The sequence below is a fragment of the Clarias gariepinus genome, chromosome 19 (assembly GCF_024256425.1).
Source record: "Clarias gariepinus isolate MV-2021 ecotype Netherlands chromosome 19, CGAR_prim_01v2, whole genome shotgun sequence".
NCBI classification, from domain to species: domain Eukaryota; kingdom Metazoa; phylum Chordata; class Actinopteri; order Siluriformes; family Clariidae; genus Clarias; species Clarias gariepinus.
The window spans coordinates 16,004,063-16,030,731 of record NC_071118.1 but is presented as its reverse complement, the minus strand read 5'-3'; the positions used below and the strand labels follow the sequence as shown (position 1 = coordinate 16,030,731).

The 26,669-nt window shown below is 37.8% G+C and overlaps 1 protein-coding gene across 1 annotated transcript; it reads left to right on the top strand.

The window, feature by feature from the left end:
* The first annotated feature begins 1,703 nt into the window (after positions 1 to 1,703).
* nsg2 (neuronal vesicle trafficking associated 2) lies at positions 1,704 to 20,864 on the top strand. Its single transcript, XM_053478721.1, has 5 exons — positions 1,704 to 1,927; positions 2,344 to 2,492; positions 6,929 to 7,048; positions 19,015 to 19,125; positions 19,927 to 20,864. Exons 2-5 carry the CDS (start codon positions 2,364 to 2,366, stop codon positions 20,119 to 20,121), a joined length of 555 nt encoding a protein of 184 aa, XP_053334696.1. The 5' UTR covers positions 1,704 to 1,927; positions 2,344 to 2,363; the 3' UTR covers positions 20,122 to 20,864.
* The last annotated feature ends 5,805 nt before the right edge of the window (positions 20,865 to 26,669 follow it).

The following is a 26,669-nucleotide window of genomic DNA, read 5'->3' as shown; positions in this document are numbered from 1 at the left end:
TAAAAATGAAATTAATTTTGTCTTTTCATTTACATCATATAGGCGCCATGGTGTCTAGCACTGTTGCCTTGTACCTCCAGGGTCCCGGCTCGATTCCCGCCTCTCAAATGCAGGGTCTAAGTTCCACATACAGATTATACTAAATGGTGTTCCCAAATTACCCGTAGTGTGTGAATGAGGATGTGAGGGTGTGCGTGTCCTGCGGGGATTGGCACCCTGTCCAGGTTGTCCCCAGCCTTGTGCCCTAATTCACCAGGGATAGGCTCCAGGTCCCCCACGACCCTGCATCCAGGATAAAGCAGTATAGATGATAAGTAAATGATTTACATCATATTAGTATTTTGAGACCATAAGTAAAATTCATTGGTTAACAGTCACATCATACATCCAGGGTTGAGGGTTCAAATCTCACCTCTGCCCTGTATGTATGGAATTTCCATGTTCTCCATGTGCTTGGTGGTCTTCTTCCACATGCTCGAGTTTCCAAAAGACTGTATTGAGTAGCTTGATTTGAGTTTCTAAATTGCCCATAGTGTATGATTGGGTGTGGGTGTGGTACTGTATGTGTCCCGCTGTGGGTTGGTGCTCCATTAACTGAGCAGGGGTAGCTTAGTGCTTAAGGCATTGCTGATCGAAAGGTCACAGGTTTGAATCCATCACCTCCACTGTTGTCTCGAGCAATTCCCCCAACCCTCAACTGCTCAGATGTATAATGCGATAAAAAAAGTCACCGGATAAGGGTGTCCAGACCCTGACTTGTACAGAGAATACCTGAGAGTGTGCTTCAATTTACATGTCACCCTGCACACAGGTAACGGATATATATCTGTCATTTTTGTGGCAGTTATTTACAGGGTTAAGAACACTTGGGGGTGAAGGACCTTTCTTAACAGTCACAATAGTAGCAACCAAAGGCGTTGGAGTTCAAACCAGGGACCTCCCAGTCCGCAGGCCATGTCCCAGCAGCCACCCCTGCCCTGAGTGAGAAAGTAAAGTACCCTGGTACAGGTTAGAGGTTATAGTCAGGTTTAAAACCCGAACGTGTTGTATCCGGTGGCTTAGTGGTTAGCACTGTCGCCTTGCACCTTAAGGGTCCGAGGTTGATTCCCACCTCGGGTCTATGTGCATGAAGTTAACATATTCTCCCCACGTTCTCTCGGTGGGTTTCCTCTGGGTACTCCGATTTCCCCCCACAGTCCAAAGAGGCTAACTGGCGTCCTCAAATTGCCTGTAATGTGTGTGAATGAGTGTGTGTACAGATTGCCCTGCCTTGACACCTTTGTGTACCTCGTTCTGTCTCCTAAGATTTCCCTGTGACCCTGTGTACAGGATAAAGCAGTAGGACGTATCACATCGGCACTTCTACTTTCTCCCAGTAGGTGGCGTGTGAACACTAATTAGTGACTTGTAATTGGTAATGTTTCCCCTAATATACAATAAGGACTGAACTCGGTGTGTAACAGAAGGACGAAACGACATGGCCTTAAACGGTTTCCTTGCTCTATAAGGTTTCACCGCACGCTCGCAACACTCTTGTTGTTTTGACACGTCACGAATGACATCTTTTACTGAGTAGAAAGTAATATAATTGAAAATATAGCAGTCTGGTTGTGCTGTACGTCGTTATTACTGTAGGTTTAACTCTCTGTCATTAGCGACACGTGATTAGACGGGACAAAGACAACAGGCTGGCTTTGTTCTGGATCCCTCTAGCGGTGTCGCCCCGGAAGTGCTGAGGAGACGCTGTGCGGCTGGAGCGTCACCCCGGAGCCCGCTGTCTTACCTCCTCTCCTCCCCTCCTCTCCTCCTCCTCCTCCATACTGCCTCCTCTCCTCCTCCTCCTCCTCCATACTGCCTCCTTCCTCTGCACATCTGCGCGTCTCGGTCTCCGCCCGACCGCCTTCAGCACAAACACCTCGCATCTTTGGTGAGTATGGAAATATATTTAAAATACGCGCATGTGTGTGTGTGTGTGTGAGAGAGAGAGAGAGAGAGAGAGAGAGAGAGAGATTCTTGTGAGCCATAAAAGGTGCGGATTTTTGTTTTTGTTCTGTCGGTTGTGTAAATGTTAGTGTACCTGAGCAAGATAAAATCATTCCTGACTGCATTATCCGGTTTCTCAGCATACAGTATTCCAAGGCAAAGCTTTACCATCATTTTTGTATCTTATATATATATATAATTTTTTTTTCTTCCCTACTGCAATTACCTACAAACCGTTTATTTGTCAATGGAGATTTGTGTGTGTGTGTGTGTGTGTGTGTGTGAATACTACAATAATATCAGTGTAGGCTTTCCAAAATCCAAAAACTGACCATGTTGCTGAAACGATGGCTTTCCTAGGCTGGTGAAAAAAGATAAAGATGGTTAAACTTGGGAGTAATCTACAGGACAAAGGGATTAAAGCAGTGAATGTTGAAGATGGATTTCAGACTGTTCCCCTTATCACGCCCTTGGATGTTACTAATCTTCAGTATCAAGCACCAGACAAGGTAAGAGACATTTCTGTCCTGACAGCCAACAGTCTTACATAAACACTCATCAGATCTTCCAGCATATCAGAGTAATGGAGTCTTCACCCTGTCTCCTTGAGGCAGGATGATGTTATTGGGATCTGTCAAAAGCAATCAGACTGTGAAGTACAAATAAGTCGAGCATTTTGGCTACGATCTCGATGTGATCTAAAGACGTGACCGGATTTGTGGTGCAATATTTGAATGAAATGTATTGTTCACGTCTTAGTGGTTAGTACTGTCGCCTCACACCTCAAGGGTTGGTGGTTTGGATCTCATCTCTGGTTCTCTTTGTGTGCATGGAGTTTGCATGTTCTTACTATGCTTGGTGGGTTTTTTCTTATCATCTGTAGTGTATGATTGGGTGTGTTACTGTGTGTACTTGTGCCCTGGGTTGGGTTGGCTCCTTATGCATGGTAGACCTTGCTTTGTGGTCTAAGCTCCTTAAGACAATGGATGGACGGATGGGTGGATGTTGGCATCACATTCCTTTCCATAACTTGTCCAAATTTACGGTTAAGGCTCGACACGCCTGACAGTGGTGAGCTGCACCTCTTTCCCTGCTGGGGTCTTTCCCGTCTTACATCCAGTGCTCCTAGAATAAGCACCAGGACCACTAAAACACTATCCAGGCTAAAGTGGTTACTGAAGCTGAACAAATGAGTGAGAAGCCCTGTGTCTTTTAATGTTGATATTTAAATTTCAGGAAACCCAGGTCAACAAACAGGGTCAAGGACTTAAAGAGGGACGATTGCTGACTCCAAAAAAAATATCAAAAACAGCATTTTGAAAACTACGCCAGATTGCACTTTAGTTCATTAGTCATTTTACTGAGAAAAGCAAAATCAGGGCATTACACCTGCTAACTGAAGTGCCTTGTCACCTTCTCTACACATCTCTACACATCTCCACAGACGTAATACAGCGCCATGCTCCATGAGTTATACTTAACCTTTAAAAAAAAACTCCACTCCCACTCCCACATATCTACCATGGGATGGATATGATCCTCTGTGATACCTTATAGTTCTTAAAGAGAAAGTGTCATTTTGATTACTTCTACAGTATTTCTCACTTATCACCAATTGGACAGCCTGCGTTTTTTTTAATTTCTGTTTTGGCAAAAAGAAGTTTGCATTGTGAAACATTTTCATAGCTTACCATATTAGTTTTTAAATTACTATGATATTAAAAGAAATGAATGAACAATATAAACTTAAATGCAAATGTTGGATTAAGGCTCATTTGTAACAGGATTACCAATCACGTCCAGAATATTAACTTCAAATTACATAATATGATTTAAATTCTATGCCCAAATGATTAGAGAAACTACTGACTGACATTTTTTATTATCATAAGAACTTCTGTTTTTAAAGATCAAATAATAAATGATTAAATAATAGTATAAAATACAAATGTAGGCCAAAATGATTAGTAATTAGTAATGATTAATGATTAGTAATAAGTATCCAAGGATTATTAGGATCCAGGTGAAATCCTTAAAAATCTTATTTTTATTTTTATTTCACATTTTATAAGATCATTTCTTGTCAAAAGTATAGTGAAAATGATATCCATGAAATAGAATCTTATCCTGCACTTACATGTATTTCCATAAATGGAAACATTTTAAAATGAATAATAAAAATGTAAAAAGTATAGATACTGTATATGGTTGTGAAATTAGACTCAATATAAAAAGATTAAAGATTAAATTCCTTGTCTTTAAACATGCCATAAACATTCCCTGTGTCAGCACAGCTTCGTAAATGTGCAGGTACAGAATGTGTATATGTTTTATATAATAATTCAATTAACAGAGTTAATGACTATAAAAAACTGTAATTTTAATGATGTATGGTTATTTAATTAAATATTATTTTGAAAAAATAAATAAATAAAACCCATCTGCACAAGCCTACATACCATGAACTCAAAGCGAAATGTGCATGAAGAAAAGCAATGTGTGACGGTATTGTTTTTATTTTATAGTTATTACTATATTTACTACTATACTACGCCCAGCTCCCCAGCAATTATACATACAAGGGAAACTAGACACTCGACAGGCATGAGTAATATCTTTTGTGTGATGTGAAGAGAGAACACACCACAGCTATGATGAGCAAAAATATGGTCCAACAAATGGTTACAAGAAAATAATAATTATATTCCAATTTGTGAATCTTAGTCTGTATCTGTCTGAAAAGCATTTTCTCCAAATCAGTGATTTGCAACGTCAATCTTATCTTTTTTTGTCTGATCCCTGCTGAAATGTCCTACATGTGGTCCAGGATCTCATTAGAAGAAAATAAATATTGTGTTAAAAAAGAGCTAGGTATAAAATATACAGTACCGTATGTTAACGTTCGAGGTATCACACATTTTTATTCATTATGCTTATTTTGCTTATGTACAGTACATAAAGGATGGCAAAATACTGGATTTGTGTCAAAGCTGTCGTGACACCAGCTTAATATGCGCAATTGAACTGACAGATCTATGGTTTTAGGATTATGTATGCACTGTCAGCTCCGCTTAGGATTTGAATGCTTCTGGAAACATGTAAACACACAACAAAGGAACGCTTCTGTCTTCCTGGATTTGAGGTATTTCTGTTCCCAGACTGTGACCACATTGTGAGAACAGACCTACTCAGTCTACAGTTATTATAAGGGAGACATTTCGAAGGCAACATGAGAGATGTGATTGGTTTTATATGCATGACTAAAGGCAATCTAGGGAAAATAAATTAGGGCATTATTTGCCAAGGCAACTAGATTATTTCCAGACCACCAATTTAACCTCATTTCCTAAACCCATTGTAGCAAAACAGTGATGAGATTTTACAGAGTATTCTCACAGTGATGCTTATTTAAACTTTTTTTTTATCTTTGCTAAGATGGTCTTGGGAAATCTTTCTCTGATGGGCCTTGGATGCACCGATAACCCTGACATATATGTGTATTGTATAGTTGATTAAACAGTTTGACCAAGTACAGTTAAAAGAGATGACGAACATTACGAGCAATGCAATAAAAAGTAGTGTTAAAAGTAACGACTGGTGCAGTGGAAACATGTTCACCACATTCACCTGGAGGTCACGAGCTTGATTCCCAGGTGATGCTACAGCCATCCATAACCATAAGTCTAGAGGGGTGGATAGCTCTTTCCGTCAAGTGTGTTATGCCATCTCTAATGATGTGTGAGCAGCAGATTGTTGGAGGACGCAACCTACATCCTCCCCGATTGGCAGCTGTTGCTGATGGGGAATCCCCAAACAAGACACATGGGAATTGGACATGACTAAATTAAGGAGAAAAACTGCCAAAAGGTATGACACATCCACCATTTATTGGAGCAGCATTCGCTTACAGATGGGAGGACACTGTGTCCATTCTGAGGATGTTCCCCTGCGGATAATATGGCTACTCTCCCTACAGCACAGCAGTGAATGCACTTCAAGTTTGCCCTCACTGAAGACTGCAAGGATCTATCAACTGAGTCACAAAGTTGGGTAATATGGCCTCCATACCCAAGGGCCATGATAGAGGCATCTGGTGACCAATTTACTGTATGCAAGGCAAGTTATTGGGGCATGCAATTTTTGCTTCTCTTTTAACTGCTGTGACTGCTAGCAAGAAGGTTTCACACCATTCAGGTAAACGTCATCCATAGGCTCTTGCACTGGATGGTCTTTTAATTTAGCACAAACTGGAGTTTTTATTCTGGGACCCAGCAGAGACTGCCCTTTACCTTGTGTTATCCTGATGGGTGATATATTATCTGATCTTCACAATGTTGTCCCTACAAATGAGCACATGGCCCTGTTGGAGAAGCAAAAACAGCCCTCTTAGGTGCTACACTGCCTGGCGTTCCCACTTGATAAATCAAATAATGCAGTGGCTCGTGGGCCTTGCTTTGTGTACCTTGCCAAACTGCCGGTCAGGGTTTTGGGAGTAGAGAAATTTGTGACATGTCAAAAGCATGGGGAGTTTACCCTATAAACCTGTATTTTAGCATCCCCGTTGTACTCAACTAAAAGGATTTATGTCTATCCATTACTTTACTTTTTCACATTTATAAAAATAATGAAAAATGGGTGGTACACATTTCACACTAGAACGGCAAAGTGGTATCAGGTCCTGAGATTGATGATATGGAGTAGGGACAGGGAGAGAGAATGGGTTGGACTGCTAGCTAATTTATCATTACCAATAGTTTTAAAAATTGCTAAATGTCATTACAATAAGATCGCATTACAGGAATCGCTTAATCATCTCTAACAGAAATACATGTTCATGCTAGGTCACAAAGTCAGAGATTAAGAATATACTGTACCATGAGATTAAAAAAAGTGAATTGTGTATGTTCTTTGTGTGTTATATAGCGTTTATCCACTTTTTGTGCAGGTTGTAGTAAAGACAAGAACTGAGTACCAGACAGAGCAGAAGAACAAGGCCAAGATGAAGGTGCCTAAGGTGGAGGAGTACACCATAAGCTTCACTGATGGGGTGTCAGAGAGACTGAAGGTAAAAAACAGTTAATATGCACCAAACAACTAGCTATAATTAGTTGTTTTTCTTTCTCAAATACATAGTATCATTGCTCAGCAACTCGCGATTTGTATATGCATTAGATTATGTACATATTGTACAGTAAATATGTACAGTATATATTGTTTGCAGCTGTTGTGTGTATATATATATATATATATATATATATATATTAAATAGATATGTGTATATGTTGTTTGTAGCTGAGTGATACAAGGAACCTGTCTATGAATCTGACACTAAATTGCACTTGTGTGGCATTGCGTTTCAAAGGGTGGCATTCCCACCTCGCCACTCCAGTGTCTTCATTCCGAATTGGGGCTTTGTGGAGTATTGCATGGTCATTTTTTGCCTTTACAGATTTGCCTTTACACTAAATTGTGTGCTCATCTTGCCTGGCATCCCATTCTCCACCATGACCCTGTTGCCCATCATGATCCTGAATAAGACCAAGTACTGTAGTTATTGAAAATAAATCAATATACTAATTTGTTATGTTACACCAATATTAACTTTGTTTTTGCTACACATTTTGTATCTTCACGAGGATGTTGTGCTTGGGCTGCATAAATATGATAAATCTTAGTTCCTCAACACCTGCTTAACACCTGCTTGTTACGGCTTCAGCTAAACGCCAGCTGGGAATCTCCATATTATTGGCAAGCTCAAGCACTTCTGGATCTCATTGTTCAAAACTAAATCTGACAGAGATTGATTCCCAAATATGTTGCCTATTTTACTGCATGTGTGTGAGAAATGAAACTTTACCTGACACACAAATGTGGCACATCTACATGAATGCTAACTACTAACCAATTAGGATTAACTTTCACAAACCGTACGAAACAATACTGTCCTTTTCTCCTTCTTCTCAGTTTGTGGAAAACAGTACAGTATATTAGCATGTGCCAGATTTATGACTGTTCAGGCTTTCCACTGCCACTTTCCCCATCTCGCCCCCCCTTTACTTTGTACAGACATGAACACACCCCTGTTGCTGACTCGCTGGAATGATGTTGTGTGGCATAGTCCATTGCCAGTTTGTTTGCCAGATGTGCCAAACCAGGCCTCTGCTACCGTACTGTGGATGCACTGCATAATGCATTTTCACTGTTCTACCATGTCCAGTTTAACCCATCAGCTTGGCTCCTGTATTGTCTCAAGTATAAAAATCAGTAAAAGCACTAAAATACAGTGTGTAGGATACAACTACTACAGGATTGGTATTGAAAAACACTGATATATGGTCTATAATGTGTTGAGATTTATACAGCTTCTATTGATTTGCCATTGATGTTTACGCACTCTGGACTGAGATATTCACGTCTGTTTTGGATCAGTGTAAGTACTAGGGAGATGCTGGCAGAATTGAGTTTCCAGGTTTGATTAATAAAAGAAATTTGTAGGATGTTACGCTTAGTGTTGAACACTGTAGTAACTAATAAAGGGAAAGGCCAATCCTATAGTACAAACACAGTGCTGACTGTCAGGCGTAGATACAGTACGACTGAGACATGGAACAAAGCTTTCCATTACAGAGTTTGTGCCCTCAGTATTTTTGCAAATAATAAAAAACAAGAACCATATGTCATAGAAAAACCCAACATATTGTCTTACTAACTAATATTTTCTGAAATGCAGAACATTCAGACTAATATGTTTTCCCTCCATTGTTTATCATTTTCCAACCGAGCTGCGGGTCTGGAATTGCTCTGACTCCTATAGTGAGCTAATTTTTTGTGTTGATATTTAGAATACAAAAAATGATTTTGTATACAAAAAGCGAACTAATCTCTTAGCTCTGTTGCTTGGAGGCTCCCGGCGGAGCTCAGCCTTATTCCCTGCTGTCACTTGAGTAGTAGTTGGAGGAAGAATGTTCCCCCTCATTAAATGTTCAAAACAAAGAAAAGCGGACGTCTCTTGGTATACGATGTAGCCAAGCAGAACATATTAATACATCATGCCAAAATAAATAAGGAAATTAGACAACATCCCTGAGAAATAACGATGTTGGCCATCATCTTGGCTTAGATAAGTAAACTCACCTATAATATATCAGTTTTCTTTCTACACTCACAGTTAACACTGATTAATTATTAACCATCACAACAAACATTTTGCCATGAAATTGTCATACATTAACACCTTAAAATAATACAAAGGTTGTTCAAGTCAAACTGGGATTTTCTGGAAATTGGGACTTTCAAACTGGAAATTTCTCATGAGTGAAGGCGTAAAACCAATTGATATTTACAGAATACTTCAAGCCCCTCATTGGGCTTGATGAGATTTTTAGCTGCAGTAAAACATTGTAATGGTGAAAATATTTTAAGGAAGGCCATACGTGCGTAACGCTAAAATCCAGTCCGAGTTGGCTTGGAGCCCCGTGCAGTCGTTCCCATGAACATTCTGCAAATGAAAACCTGATCCTTGAAAATCGATGAATAACTTGTCACCAATTCATGGAAGAGGCTGTCTGTGGGAACTGTAAACACATCATTCACGAACACCACTTGCACATTACAGGAATTCGCCTGTTAGTTATTGCCTTATCCCTCATACGGTCCCGACCTCATTCCAAACTATTTTCACATGTCATTAAAGGAGTTCCAGGGAGGCCAGTATTTCAGATGTGAAACATGCAATCCAATCATGTCTCCGGTGTACTGGTAAGATTTTCTACCTTAATGGGATATAAAGCTCCAGTGAAACGCTGGGATTAATGCATTAGTGTAGCAGGAGATTATTTTTCTTTTCATAACTGTGTTTTGTTATTGTGCACAATAAAAGTCCTGGATTAACTTGATCAACCGTAATACCTAATCTAACTGGGTGCTTCAATACATGTTTTCTTAGCAATCATTTTTTGGGAGTTTTTCTTTGCCACTGTCGCCCTCAGCTTGCTCATCAGGGACAATCCGATCATTTTGATTCATACAAATTCTCTTACACATTTCATACTCATGTCCCTAACTTTCTTTTGATTTTTTAAAGCAGCATTGCGAAAATGACCACTGTTAAAAGCACTATACACATAAAATTTAATTTAATTGATAATAGTAAAAGTCTCTTTCAATTGGCAGCAAGACTTTGAGAGTGTGAGTACATACATTGCTAAAGTTTTGCAAACAGTAGAAAATATTGTTCGTTTAATTGCAGAAAGAGACTTAATAAAAAAAAATCAATTGTATTTTTAAAAATGGATTGAGGATTATTGTATTGAGGACAAAACAATGTTTTTCTTTTTTGTAGACATAAAAATGGAGTTGAGACTTTTACATGCTATATAGATTTTTGGACAAACCTTGTATTTATTATAATAATAATAATAATAATAATAATAATTATGTGTGTCCAAAATACCAGACCTTAAACTGCTAACACTAAAACACCAGCACAACAACCAGAGAATGTGAGTTGGTTCATTTATTTACCCTTTTAATGTGCTTGGTTTTTAACATTAGCTACAATTCTTGATTTATTCTAGTATAGCTAGTACTATATGTAGCATTGGCAGTTGGACAAAATTGCACCTTTTTGCGTATTTTACCATGACCTTCAGAAATTGACAACATTATTTGAAATATTTAAACAAAAATTTAAAATTAAAACGTCTAGTGCATTTGAACTACCTTGTGATTTGGCGTTATGACTAATGCCAAAGCCAATTAGTGTCACCTTTTCACTTGTAGGGTTTTCATTCAGTCACTAATGTGCAGAGCATGTTATTTGTACATCCCATCTGATACATAGTGGCTAGTTTTTTTTAGACAGGTAAATTGCTAACCTTATTTTGGTTAATAAAATTGCTGGTGAAAAGTGAAATAGACATCTCTCATGACCTTATATCTAAGTGCATCGGGAGCAATTAGTGCTACAGAACACTTTCCTTTGCTCTCTTAGGCCTTCTCCCTTCCATCTTCCCTCCGTCTGTGTTAAGTGTACACTGTTAGCATGACTAATAGTAAGGATGCCCAATGGATTGCCTGTGCAGTAGAGGCTGCCCTGGAGAACTGATCTTGTTATTCTACGTCTAGGTAAACCCCCACAAAGCTTTTAAAAGGGGCTGGCAGTTTAGTGCTGCAGTCAAACATTTCCTTGGAGGAGAATTTTTTGTCTGTACTTCATCCATCCTTTGCTTCTATTTCACCCACCCTAAACATGGTGAGAATCACTTGGATACCTTCTTGTATGCATGCACATAAGTGCTGAAACCTTTACCAAAGTCACAAAGTGATGTATGATGCAGAATGTGCTATAAATAGTGCTGTCATATAGTCATGTCCCCTTTTCTTCTCACCATATGGAGTTATACACAGTTGGTAATGAATATTGTCAGAAGTAACCTCCTCTTATTCCATCTGCTGTAATGAGTCTATGCATTCTACTGTAAGTGCTTTTAGTAAAACACCATAAAACACTGTGATATCTGGTAGCTTTCAGTTGGTTCTCCCTTGTAAGCAGTGCTACTGTAGCATTCTAAGCAATGGGTAGGGGTAGCTTAGTTGTTAAGGGATTGGATTGCTGATTAGAAGGTTCTAAGTTCAAACCTCACAACCACTGATGTGCCACAGAGCGAGGCCCTTAAATTTCAACTTCTCAGATGTATAATGAAAAAAAATCTACTCTGACTGTCGCTCTGGATAAGGGTGTCCGCCAAATGCCATAAATGTAAGCTGGTTGACCGATGCCAACAGTCCAGAAGCTGTCTAGGATTTAGATGCTGATCTGTGGAACAACAGTTTTATAAGTAATTAATTTTGTGCTACACATCAATTTTTATCATGACATTTCAAAATATTCATTCTTCTCTGTTTTAATTAGGGAATCTGCAAAAGCAACATAAGTACAGCTTGGATGTTTAATATTTGTTCTATTCATACTGTGGGATAAATTTAGGATAAATAAGGTTACAAAAATATGGGGGACAGAATCCTCACTTTGATTTGTTTTTAAATATTAAAACTACTGCCTGTCTAATAGTTACATTTAATAGTTAACTATTTTATTAGCAATTATATATTAGGCCCGAGACACCATGGGTTATTAGTATTTACTTTACAAAAAAACCACCACATATGCAGGTTATTATTTATTGTGTCCAGATGGTTTAGCCAATTAACTCCCCAGATAATTGTTTTTGTTTATATTACTAACCTTGGAGCAAATTTAGAACCTAAAGGAAGGAAGCCGCTAAGTGTCAGTAGCTGCTAGTTGAGTTTAAGAAGTTTGAGTTCTATACAGTATAGGTTGTGTGTCTTTTATAAATCAGTGCACAACACTTAGCAGATTAATACATTCACCAGCCACTTTGTTTGGTCCACTTCTTCATGCAAATATCTCATCAGCCAATCACATGGCAGCAACTCAATGCATTGGGGCATGTAGACATGGTCAAGACGATCTGGTGAAGTTCAAACTGAGCATCAGAGTGGGGAAGAAAGGGGATTTAAGTGACTTTGAACGTAGCATGTTGGTTCCAGATGGCTGACCTGAGTATTTTTGAAACTGCTGATCTACTCGGATTTTCACACACAACAATCTCTAGGGTTTTAGAAAATGGTCTAAAAAAGAGAAAATAGTAAGTATCAGTTCTCTGGGCGAAAATGCCTAGTTGATGCCAGCGGTCAGAGGAGAATAGCTAGACTGGTTTGAGCTGATAGAAAAGTAACAGTCACTCAGATTGCTTGTCGTTACAACCAAGGTATGTTAAAGGAAATCTCTGAATACACAACATGTTGAACCTTGAAGCAAATAGGCTACAGCAGCTGTCCGCTAAAAACAGGAAACTGAGGCTACAATTCACAGGTGCTCACCAAAAGGGGACAAAAGAAGATTGGAAAAAAACGTTGCCTGGTTTGATGAGTCTTATTTGGCATAAACAACATGAATGCATGGATCAAGCCTGCCTTGTATCAACGGCTCAGGCTGGTGGTAGTGGCATAATGGTGTGGGGGATATTTTATTTGCACAATTCAGCCCCCTGGTACAAATCTAGCAGCAAGTCACAAATTGTCCCCAAATGGCTTCCATAGTCACCAGATCGCCACCCAGGAAAGTATCTTTGGGATTCGCATCATAAATGTGCAGCCAACAAATCTGCAACAACTTCATGCCATCATGTCAATATGGACCAAAATCCTTAAGGAATGTTTCCAGCATCTCATTCAATTTGTGCCATGAAAAATTAAGGCAATTCTGAAGAGGAAAAGTGGGTCCATCCTTTTAAGTATGATTTGTAAAGGGGCTGTTTTGCAGTGCTATATATTAAATAAGTTTAAAGTACAGTATTAGGGTCTGGGTGCATAGAAATTGAGCTGCAGAGTAAATCTGGCCCAGGGATTATACTTTTCCACATATGGATTATCCTGAGTAGCAACATGAAAAACAAGAGCAACTGTGCAATGACAAAAACAACCTTGGAGCTAAAAACAAGGACAACGTAATGATGATCAGAAATAGAATGCTTGAGGATGAGACTATGTTTGTCATTGATCTCTTATAACATAATTGATAACATCAGTCTGCCTCAGCTGCCTGTTATAAAATACTGAACAAAAACAATACCAACCTAGTTCTTTTCAGACATTCTCATCAATGACAATATATGCATAAGCATGTTCTCATGAGTATAAAAGGTTGGCAACTCCTTTTTAGTGCTGTGGGATACAGTTTCTGCATACTGCATAAGAAACACTTCCACACAATATCTTGCAACATTATGAAGACCATTGCCTCATCTTCAGCCAAAAAAAATATATTTTTTCTCTCACAAATTATCCTGCCAGGGACTGTCTTCAGAGTGTTCAAGAAATCTGATTTCCATTGCTGGTTAATTTTTGTGTTGCCAGTTGAATCCATTCGTGTTTATATATATATATATATATATATATATATATATATATATATATATATAAATTATTGCTTCTTTTAAAATGCCTTAAATTGTCCTGTAAACTTCTCTGTGTCCTATTTGAGATATTATTTTCTTACTACCTGGTAGAGTAATAAGAAAACTGATATTGTTTTTCTTCAAGTCTGATTTGCTTTTGATTCACTTTCTTTCATTATTGTTTCATTGTTGAGTTTCTCTTAGTATAAATTTGGTGCTAAAGCCTGACAAACTAGCCTGTTTTTAAGGTAGTTGCTAGAACCCTATGGAGTAAAATATTTGTACAGATATAGCAAGTAGAATCTGTTTTTGTTCCAGGATACTGATTGAATGCCCTCATACGCCTCATCTTCGGATATAACCGATATAATATAATTATAACGGATATAATACATTTGGTTGGACAGTTAAATCAGCTCTAGTCCAGTAAATATCTGAAATGAAGCATAATAGACATATTTATAATGAATTAAGCTGTAACTTTTATACACACACACACACACACACACACACACACACACACACACACACAGAAATGGTAAAAATTATGATTGCTAACTCACTCACTCATTCTATACCGCTTATCTTGTACAAGGTCACAGGAAATCTGGGCACAAGCACACACACACACACACACACACACACACACACACACCAAATCATTCACAGCAGGGAACTTGGAAATGTCAATTATCTCCTAATCTAATGTCTTTGCATCTTGGGAGGAAAACAGAGTACCCAGAAGAAACCTGCCAAGCATGGGAAACATGCAAACTCCATGTGCATGGTGAATCGTCGGAAATCAAACCATCGGCCCTGAAGGTGCATGGCTACTGTGCTAATCACTACGCCACCATGTCGCCACACAAAAACAGTCTTCCTTTATCTTGCACCTTATTTACACTGCAAAATAAATAGTAATTTGGATTTAAATAAGCAGGTACATTTATTATATAAGCCTTTATTGGATAATGAATAATTACTGCAGTGATTCATATTTTTCAGGTGCAACAATTCTTTTATGATGCATTCTTTTATGTCGTTATTTCCATGTCGGAAGCATTATCCTGTGCTCAAAGAAAAGATGTTATTTTGTTTTAAATGGGCCAAATTATTGGCCTTCATCAATCAATAGAAACGACTAAGGAGACAGATGACATTACTGCAGTTTTATTAAGAACTGTTTTTGGATTGAGAATCGTCCAACACATTATTAAAAGTAAGAAGGATAGTACTTAATGGAAGGAAAATATTATTAATGACCATAATCAGAGGTCATAAAAAAACAGATGAGAGTAGAAATCTCAGCTATATTTAATAGTGAAAGTGAGAGCATTTACACACTCACATGGCGAGTAGAACTCAAGGATAATTTGCACACATAAATGGGTCACCACAGAGTAGGGCTTAGAGAATTTTACATCAACTTCACTTAATCCATCAATGGAGTTTTTCTTCCTTGATGGCACAGGCATATTTCACGACGACAATCCCAAAATTAATTGGGCTTAAATAGTGAAAGAGTGGTTCTGGGAGCATGAGGAATCATTTTCACACCTGAATTGGACACTGTCCTGATCTTAAATTCATTGAAAGTCTTTAGGATTTGCTGGACTTTACATAGGTAGGTTGACTCTCCTGTCTTTAGTAGAAAATCTTGCAAAAAATAATGCAAGTCTGGAACAGGAAAAAATGTTGTGTAGTTTTTAAAACGCACACCATAATCAAAGCTAAAGGCCATCTGTATTACCTGTATACTTACAGTCAATATAAAAATATACAAATGGTTCCCCTGTTAACTTTGCAAATATTTGTTATGTAAATTCAATTCAATTTAATCTTATTTATATAGCGCTTTTAACAATGGTCATTGTCTCAAAGCAGCTTCACAAAAATGAAATAATTTTTTTAGAAAAGAAAATATTTGGAAGTGTGTATGTGTAAGAAAAATGTGTCTAGATAATAATGAGATGAACGAATGATGAATGAAATGTCTCTGATGAGCAAGCCAAGGGTGATGGCGACGGCGGCAAGGAAAAACTCCCTGAAATGGCAATAGGAAGAAACCTTGAGAGGAACCAGACTCAACAGGGAACCCATCCTCATTTGGGTGATAACAGATAGAAATGATATAACATCATGTGTGTTGTTCCGGTGAAAGTTAAATTAACATGAAGTCCAGTTCAGCCAGGGAGTCAGTAGGTGCAGAGGGCAGATGGGGTCTGGATCACTGGAAGCACAGGAGTAGCATGCGTAGCTCCAACCATCATAAAGCAGAATCCAGCTGGAGCTGGTCCTTCTCTGAATGCCTCAGGATCCTTGCAGGGTTGGCCTTTGTCTACTGAAGCTGGCACAATCTCCAGATGCCTCGGGATGGGTAGAAAAATACAGAACAGATGGAGCGAATTAGCGCAGTTGCCATTCAGGATAGGTGTACTGGAGTATGAGGTTATGTGATGAGTTACGCGTATGCCAGATTAAAGAGATGCGTCTTGAGGAAACGATGTCTGAGCCCCGAACACTGTCTGGAGGCTATTCCAAAGCATTGGAGCTAAATATAAAAATGTCCTACCCCCTTTTGTAGATTTTCAAATTCTGGGAATTACCAGAAGTCCGGAGTTTTGTGATCTTAAGAAACGTGGTGGATTGTAGCGTTTCAGAAGACTGGTTAGGTATGTTTAAGGCCATTTAAGGCCTTGTATGTACTAATACTATTTTGTAATTAATTCTAAACTGAACAAGTAGCCAGTGCAGGGATGATAATATTGGGGTTATATGATCATATTTTCTGGATCTAGTGAGAACCCTGGTGGTTGCATTTTTGACTAACTGAAGCTTGTTTATTGAGGATGCAGGACAACCACCTAGTAATGCATTACAATTGTCCAGTCTGGAGGTCATGAATGCATGAACTAGCTTTTCTGTATCAGATACGGATAAGATGCTCCTAAGTTTGGAAATCTTTCTAAGATGGAAAAAGGCTGTTTTTGTGATATTTGAAATGTGATTTTCAAAGGACAAGTTACTGTCTTATATTACGCCCAGATCTTTTACTGTCGAGCTGGTGGTCACAGTACATCCTTCTAAACGCTAAAGGCTAAATTGTGAAAGCTGTTGTGTGCTGTTTTTTTTTGGCCGATAAGTAATATCTCTGTGTTGTCTGAATTTAGTAAAAAAATGGTCATCCAATCTTTTATGTCCTGGACACACTCAGTTAATCTAGACAACTTGGACTAGTATTGAGATGCAGCCTTGGTCTGAAGTCAAACTTAACTAGTGCAGTTTCTGTACTAAACCTGACTGAAATTCTTCAAGGATGTTGTTTTCCTGCAAGAATGTGCATATTTGAGCTGATACTCCTTTTTCTAATATTTTTGATATGAACGGAAGGTTTGAAATCGCGTTCGTGTCCAAATTAGATTTTTTAAGAAGCGGCTTAATAACTTCCAACTTGAAAGGTTTAGGGACGTGACCTAGATATAATGAAGAATTAATAATGTTTAGAAGTGGCTCTCCAACCGTAAGCATCACTTCTTTTAAAAATAGTGGCATAGTGGTTAGCACTGTGGCCTTGATTACCAGTCTGTGTACATGAAGTCTGCATGTTCTCCCCATGTTTGGTGAGTTTCCTCCAGGTACTCTGGTTTGAGGAATTGGTTAAGTGGCATTCCCAAGTTGCCCTTAGTGTGTGTGTGTGTGTGTGTGTGTGTGTGTGTGTGTGTGTGTGTGTGTGTGTGTGTGTGTGTGCATTCCCAGCGTTGGGTTGATACCCTGTCTTGAGTGTACCCCGCCTCACGCCCAAAGTCTCCTGGGAAAGGCTTGAGGCCTCCATGATCTTGTACAGGATAAGTGTCTTGTACAGGAGCAGGTCTTTTACCAACTTTAATGTAAAATATTTTAAAAAAGAAGCTAAATTCAAGCGAAAAACAGAAACATTTTAGGAAATAGTCACGATAACCACCCTTGCAAGCACTGCAGCCTTCAGTCATTTTTTGTACGAGTTTATTAAATTGTCACATTTTGTTTAGTTTGAGATTAACTCAATTTTTCCACTTTTTGCAAAAATGTTCCAGATATATTAAATTGTTAGATCTCCTTTGACTTTAAACCATGCCTGCAAAAAAATTAGACTATAAGATATATAGGATTCCTTTATGTCTATATATTAGTTAATGTACTAAGTAATGTAGTATCGTTATTAAGCCATTTAAATTACAGGGGAATACAGGGGGAAAATTACAAAGTCACATCCCAAATACCTGTGCACTTGACAGGATGCATGTACACACAGGATGTTGCAAATAACCATTGACTTTAAAAGTTTTATGACTATTTATTTAGTTACCAATTGAATTCTGTTGGCTACTGTATCACATAAAAGTGAATTTACCTACAGTGTATTAACAAAAGCTTACAAGCCTTATGCTTTGCTAAACAGGTGAAAATTTCTCCTGTATTGTAATATACTAGTGGCTGTATGTCAGATCTGTTAGTTAAAGTGGCAAATATTTACTCAGTCCACTATATCTGGTTCAACAACAATGACACAGTCAGTCACAGAGTTTACATGATTCGTCCGGATGTTTGATGTGAACCATAACTGAAGCACTTGATCTTTGTCGGCCTGCATTTAGGCATTGTGCTGCTGCTAGATGATGGCGGGTTAATATGCATTAAAATCCATGTGAAATTACAGAGAGGTCCCCAGTCTCTCAAGTCACATTAAACATCTGTCACCTTGCAGATTTTTAGTCAATTTGAAATGAGTGGCTTTTGTGTAATTTGCAATGTTGTCTGTTAATTTGGTTATTGTATAGCAGTTATTGTTCATGTACAGTAGCATTCAAAGTTTTGTTCATGTTAACAATAAATAGCTTTGCCTGGTTTCAAAGAACAATAACCATAAGCTGTTACTGCGCATTTGTGGAATTGTAAAAGTGACAACAATTTTTAACTGCTGTCTGGCTGTATCAGTTCTCTCTATCCTGTATAATTACTATTATTAATGTAATGACTGTTACACTACCATTATGCCTTTTGTTTTCCACAGGTCACAATCCTAATTGTACTGGCTTTGGCTTTTCTTGCCTGCATAGTATTTTTAGTGGTGTACAAGGCATTCACTTATGATCACACCTGTCCAGATGGCTTTGTGTACAAGGTGAGTAAGTGTTTGTTAGACGTATCTCTCTTAGTAGAGGCTTCCTTAAATCAGTTGCTTGAAAAATGAAGGACATCATATTTCATAAAGCTCATATGGCTCCAGATCCTGTTAAGCTTTCTAACACTTTAGTATGAGGGGTATTAAAGTCAAACCAAGACTCTTGATTGTTCAGAATAACAGTATACTGTAGAGTAACTTTATTTCTCTATATAATCCCCTGATACACTAATGTACTTATTTAAGTGTTTCACTAGTGTTTGGATACCATCAAGATGAAAAGTTTTCTCAGTAAGGCAGAGCCACAATCAGGCCGTCTGCCTTACATCTAAAACGCTGGCCTTCCAGGAGCTCCCTTAATGGACCAACATGTGTAAATGGCTTGGGTTGGGTTGAGGTCACGACTTTATGAGGGATGTGGCAATAACTCCCAGCCGTGTTCCTGCATGAGGTCGTGAATTGTCTTGTAAAAAAGAACATCTTTGGTGATCAAACCAGGACGTTTTGTTTGTTTGTTTTTTTATTTAAAGAAAAGGTCATTACAGGAGTTCCTGGAAAGTCAGCATTTCAGCAGTGACAACAATATGAAACATTCCTGGTTTGAATTGATCCCCCTTCATAGCTGATGAGTTTAAAATCACACGTATCTGTAAGATGTTATGCATGCTCTATATGATAGAAAGCTTAATAATTAATATTTATATATAATTAGTTTACTACTTGTTTCGGGAATAAATCTGATCTGAGCTTGCAAGAATATAATTATATGATTCACTGCGTTTTTATGCTGCACTCCTACAGCATAAGAGATGCATCCCAGCATCCCTTGAGGCCTACTACACTGCACAGGATGCTCACTCTCGTGGCCGCTTCTACACGGTGATCAGCCATTATAGCAGCATGGCTAAGCAGACCATGTCACGCTCTGTCTCACCATGGCTTCCAAACGCTAATGTCCAGCATGACGATAAACCACCCAATCCCGTCAGCCAATGAGTCTCCTTATGCTGATTCTTCAGTGGCCATGTCTGCTTTTTTCCTCCCCCTGACTTACCCAATATTTTTTTGTTTTCATTTGTATGAGTTATTTATTTATGACTCTCTTTATTGTATCAAGTAATTGTTTGTACGAAGGTGTGCGTCTGTGACGCATGTCCAAAGCGAAGGTCCCATAAGAAGCCTTGTTGTTTCATGACTGTCTGATTCACTGTAAATGGCATGCCTCAGATACTGTATGGGATTTTTTGTGCTTTTTTCCCAAGCATACTGTTTTGTGGTTTTTGTCCAGACTGGGAAATATAAATAACAATAAAAATAAATAAAAAAATAAAGAAAACATATACTGATAACAAAATACATGGTAAATGTATGTTATGGTTCCTCCTTTGAGCCTAAGTGTAAATAGCCCATGAGAAGTAAGATCCAGTGTCTGTGTTGCCATAGGAGACATTGTAAGATTATTACTGTTTCTGATTAGAAGCCATTGGAGCTTTGTGTTTCACTTTAGCCAGCAGCCTGTGTTCGATCTGAGGAGAATGACCCAGGGACAAAATACCCATTGCTCTGGGATGTGAAGTCCCTGACTGCTACTGCTATGTTTAGTCATACATCTGTGCCATTATTGCTTTTCTTATTATTTGCTGTCAGTTAAAATAATTATATATTGTGCTCAATGCTAGTTAATATGTAGCAGCCTTGACGATTGGATTCTGTAGCCTTCAGGTTTAAAACAATAAAGATATTGTAAGACATTGTGTGTGTGTGTGAGTGTCAGGTTACTTATTTGTTTCTGTATAGCATTTTTCTCACCCATCATAGTCACTGACAGTGGCAAGTATACAGTGAGATAGCGATATAGTTAATGGAGTAAAATTCACAGGTCAAGACAAGATATCCACAAAAATGTGATCAACCCCTGAATTATTGTCACTGTGGAGGCAAATATGTTTCAAAACGGGATACGTGCATTTATTATTCATCTCAAGAAACTGCTTAATTGTAATACCCAGTATAGGACAGGGGAATTCTCCCCGAGAGAGAATGGAAGCCAATACATCACAGGTTATCATGTGTATATGCATGCTCTTAGGGGCAGTTCACCATAACCAATTTCAATTTTATTCCAATGACACGACATTTCACAATAGTTACCACTAAGCAGCTTTACATACAGATATATATTGAGATGTGTCCCTTATGAGCAGCTAAAGCCAGTGTTAGCCAAGAAAAACATCCTAAGATGATAGTCTAAATGCATCAGCTAGTATTAAAATAATATTTATAATATTTGACATTGACAAAACTTGGGATTGTAAATTATAAATGCAATTGAACAAACTAAAAATGCATTTTATACTTGCTCATTGCTATTAAGTCTTGATATGAAACTAAAAATTAACATGATATTTAGGCTAAAAACCTCAATAAAATCCATGAGAAGGGTAGCAGTTGGTTTGTGTGGCTGTATACGTGGTATACGTTTTTAAAAAGGATGAGCTCAGGAACAACACAAGTTAAAAAGAAAACAACAACAGAGAAACCAACTAGTAGACCACAGGGGGAAAAAAACTTCATAACAGTGGGCCATATCAAGTACACCTATCATTTAGGCAGATGCTCTTATCCAGAGCGACTTACATTTTTATCTCATTATACATCTGAGAAGTTGAGGGTTAAGGGCTTTGCTCAAGGGCCTGACAGGGGGGGTTTGAACCTGGGATTTTCCAAACCATAGTCCAATGCCTTAACCACTGAGCTACCCCTGGAGGGAGGCATATCTATGTGAAATAAAAAAAAAACTTCAAAAGACTTCAAACAGATTTTTACCAACAAAACGTCTACAAAAGTTTAGTTAAACACATACAGTTCTACTGTAGAGCAGCAAAGTCAAGACTACCTAGTACCAGGATTATGGGAGTAGTTCTAAGGAAGGAAAGGAAGTGCTGATTAACTGAAACACACTATAATATGTTATTGCAGCCAGTGGCACTGGTTCCGTTGTATTCATTGATGATGTAGTTGCGGTCATAAGCAGCAGGATCAATTTTCATGCGTATATCCCTGAATTGTCTGCTTAGATTCAGCCAAATGCTTTGGTGAACCTGTGTCTCAAATGTTTTTTATTGGCTATTGTATGTGTTCCTAGACTGCTGTAGCACATCTGCCTGAAGCTTCAACATGTTTCCAGCTCTAAAGCATTGTGAAATGGCAGAGGGGTGATTGAATGTGTAGACTTGGTGGATTAGAGTCTAACAACACATTTCCTCAATAAGAATAAAGGTGTTTATTCATCCAGTTTTAGATTTAGTTTAAGAAAGGACTGAACTGGTAACCAAGTGCCTTTTGAATGTTTAGATTAATGTTTAGACTCAGATTTTATTAATGCCATGAATGTGTTTGATTAATGTTTCCATGTCTACATCTCTTCAGAACACAAAAGGTTTGCAAATGAGGAGAAGCATTCCAATTAAAAGTTCAGGCTCTGTCAAGCACTATGAGTGTTCTCGAAATGTGAGCATATGACTCTGCTTAGAAGCATCAAGTTACTGTTGTGTTTACATACAGTAACTGGCTCATGTGTGCCTCTAACAAGCAGCATAACATCTTGTAAATGTTAATGTAAAAATGGGTCGTGGCTGGGTCTTCCAACATGACAATGATCCAAAGCACACAGCCAGGAAAACCCAGAAGCGGCTCCGTAAGAAGCATATGGACTATTTAAAAGCAAAATAACAGGTCTTTGAGGGTCAGAAATCTGGCTGATAAGCAAGTGATCAAATACTTATTTAACACAGTAATTTACAAAAAAATTGTTTAAAAAATAATTTCCGGATTTTTCTTTTTAGATTCTGTCTCTCACAGTGGAAATGCACCTATGCTAAAAATTGTAGACCCCTCTATGATTTCTAAGTAAGAGAATCACAGGGTGATCAATTACTTATATATATATATATGCAAATGTTTCTAACCAGCTGGTGGGTCACAGGTGTGAGAGTACCAGGGAACATTAATGACATATCCACCAGGGTACGCTAGGAAAATATTTTCATAAAACTTATTAAACAGCAGGATTCCTATTCATTTAAAGTAAATGACAATCTAGTCAAATAGTTATTTTGTGGTTTTCTTTTAATGTCTCTGAATGTGTACCTGTGCACAAAGACGTACCAAGGTTCTATTTTCAACACCTAGTGTAGTTATCTAGTTCTATCTGCGCTATATAGGCTATGTATCTTATGTTAGCCTAGTACTTTTTTAATATAAAGCAACTCTCTGTCATGATTGTAGTTAGAAATATGTTTAACAATAATAAAATCATAGTAGTTTCAATATTTTATATTTATAACAACCATTTATTACAGATTAACCATTATTATAACCATATAATAATATATTATTATAACATTATTATCTATACCGATTATCCTGTGTCAGTTCCAGGGAACCCAAGGCACAAGATAGAGTTCACCCTGAATGGGGTACCACTATATTACAGGCCATCAGCCCATCTCAGTCATACACATGTGTGCTCAATCTGGGGAGTTAGAAGGCTAGGTCAGTATCACTCTGGTGGTGGGCCAGGGAGAGCCTTGGGTGCCCATGATCTCGTCACCACTTTACTGGTCCATAATTGATAATCAATGTTTTAATGTTATGGCTGATTGCTGTGTGTGTGTGTGTGAGAGAGAGAGAGAGAGAGATGTGGTAAATGCCAAAATACAGTACATCCAGTATAAATGACCCTTGATCTACTTGGATATTTGCACACCAGTACAGTATATTTCAATTTGTACAGTATATTTCTATTTTTATGCACATCATATTTCTATGTACAGTATATTTCTATTTTTATGCATATCATATTTCTATTTTTATTTTTAGTTCCATTTTTTTCTAGCACATTTCTATTTTTATTTTTAGTTCTATTTTTTCCTAGTTTAATTTAATTTTTTTATTTAATTTCTATCGTATTCTTTTATTTATATTTATTTCTTATTTGTAAACTTTAATTTTCTTTTAGGGTCAATAGCAGTCGTATAATACATTTCACTACATTTCGTACTGTGTATGTTTGTGTATGTGACAAATAAAATTTGAATTTGAATTTGAATTTGGATATATATGTGCCACTGAATGGCTAGGAAATGAGCTGCAGATATTAGTGTTCTGCTGATATTAGTGTTCCAGAGTGTTCCAGCACTATTGTTGTATAAAGAACAACCACATGTTGAAAGTTCACCTCGCCTATACAGTGCTGTGTGATCTTGGAGGGGGTCATTACTTATCTGAATTCTGTATGGGTTAAGTTAACTTCTGTACATGTATATCTTCATAGTACTTCTGTATATGTAGTTTATTTATTGTCTTCAATATTCAGCTATTCAGCGCTGTTGCCAAACTGTAATTAACTTCAGGATTAATGAAGATCTCTCTTATTTCCTAGTACATAAAGGACATGCTGCAGTACTGGTTAATTATTTTACTGGCATGTGCAGGGTGAGCTTAGAAGTGGGTATGGATGTAAAACAAATCAAATTTCAACAGGCCCATTGATATCTCTTCAAATCTCATTCCACAGCCTCTGCTTATGTGTACTGAATACAACATACTGGCCACCATAAAGAGGTGTGTTTGGACATCTTCCTGAATGCAGCGTTATGTGATTTGAATGAGAGAAATGGTGGTGCAGTGATCCAGTCAGCAGCAGAAACACTGACATCCTGTGGGTAAGAGCTGCATGGTAAACGTGCTTCTGAACAGAAAGGGTGACAGTCAAACATGAAAGCATGAATTTGAAAATACATCAAGCCTAGCACTGAGATTAAAAAAATAAAAAATAAAATAAATGTAACGACGCGGGTCCCACGAGGGGCAGAGCTGCGCAAAAATGCTTTGCACTGTTTGGGAACAGGCCGATCCGCAGACTGCTACCACGCGGAGTTCTAAACAGGCAAAGCCGCGGCCATTTATAGACACGCGGTTGCCAGGCAACGCCGCAATCAGCCAGGATGTGCAGCACCTGGCGGCGAGTCTATATAAGGGTCCTGATACCTCCGCGAGGATCTTGGTTTTTTGTTTTAGTTTCCAGAGCCTCGCTCGTTCTCGCGTAAACGGCGGAGCTCTTTTTGTGTTATCCGTTTTCTTTTGTTTCCTTTTTGTGTCTCTTAATCAATAATCCCACGCCATCTCCAAACGGGAAGGTCTTCCCGTGCCTGTCATAAGCACTCTCACAACGCCTTCCATCTCACTGACCCGCTTTAAAGCCCCGCGTCAGGGCCTCTTATCATCTTTAAAACATCTCGCGGTGCGGCTCTCCATACTGCACTCTGTAACAAAATCATTACCGTATTTCAAGAGAAATAAATATTAAATGATATATCTAAATATTGGCCTTTATCAAGCAAAGACAACAACTAAGGAGGTTGCTGAAGTGATGTAATTAAGGTTAAGAACTGTCCAACACATTATACAAACTGAAAGAATAGTGATGACCCATCGACCTTGTGAAAGAAATGCAGTCAGAAAAAAACATCATGAATTAGCTTGGTGAAGTGGCATTGTAAAATATCAACAGCAGAACTCACCCGCTATGTTTAATAGTGAAAGTAAGAACATTTGTTATCAAACAATGTGATAAGAAAACAGGATCTCACAGGATTGGGACTAAACAGCTGTGTAGGTGTAAGAAAACCACTTGTTCATGAGAGTAATTAGGAAAAAAAATCTTTCAGTTTGCTCTTGCGCATACAAATTAGACTTCTAAGCAATGAAAAAAGTCATGTAGTCCAGATTTACCTTATTCCAGAGTGATGTGTGCATCAGGGTAAGAATAATAATTTAAACATAATAATTTGAACCCAATTCTTGTAACCTGTAGGTGAACTGGGGTCTAGTAACTGGATGAAGATAAGGTGACTTGTGCTGTTTACCCTAATGTATTGGATTGATCCTGGAGTGAGAAAACAGCAAAGTAATATATGGTAGTTAAAAACAGAAAATAAGAATAAATAAAAATAAATAAATAATTTTAAATCTAAAAATAGAAAATAAGAAAAACTTTTAGAAATATATAAATTACTAAAATTAAGAAATGCAGTTTGTTTCTGCTGCACTTGGTGAAATTGGATGGGAAATGAAAAGAGGAAGGAATGTTGAATTTATTGATGAGAAACTGCAAGAAGATATCAGAAAAAATCTGGAATGGTCTGTCGAATGGGGTATTGGAGTTTCTGTAGAGAAGAAATAAAGGAAAGATGGATTTTATGTTAACTAAATTTAGATTAGTAATTTAAAGGTTTTTAATGTAAAAAGATGCTTAGCAGGTTAAAAAAGAACAGCAGGGTGAACACAAAATAGTATATAGCTAACAGTATAAAGTATAAATAGTATAAAGCTAATTGTATATTTAGCTTTAATTTCTTGGTATTAATTATATTATACTTATTTTCTGGCTTATTAGGACTAGCCAGAATTGAACACTTTATATAGAGTATTTTAGAAAAATGCGTTGTTTAACAGAATTTGATTTACCCTGTAAATCAGTG

What these genes read in the sequence shown, in the direction of transcription:
- nsg2 (XM_053478721.1), top strand. Translation starts at nt 2,364, where the DNA reads ATGGTTAAACTTGGGAGTAATCTACAGGACAAAGGGATTAAAGCAGTG. An exon ending in AGTATCAAGCACCAGACAAG is followed by an intron (nt 2,493 to 6,928) that starts GTAAGAGACATT and finishes CTTTTTGTGCAG; the next exon opens with GTTGTAGTAAAGACAAGAAC. An exon ending in CAGATGGCTTTGTGTACAAG is followed by an intron (nt 19,126 to 19,926) that starts GTGAGTAAGTGT and finishes GCACTCCTACAG; the next exon opens with CATAAGAGATGCATCCCAGC.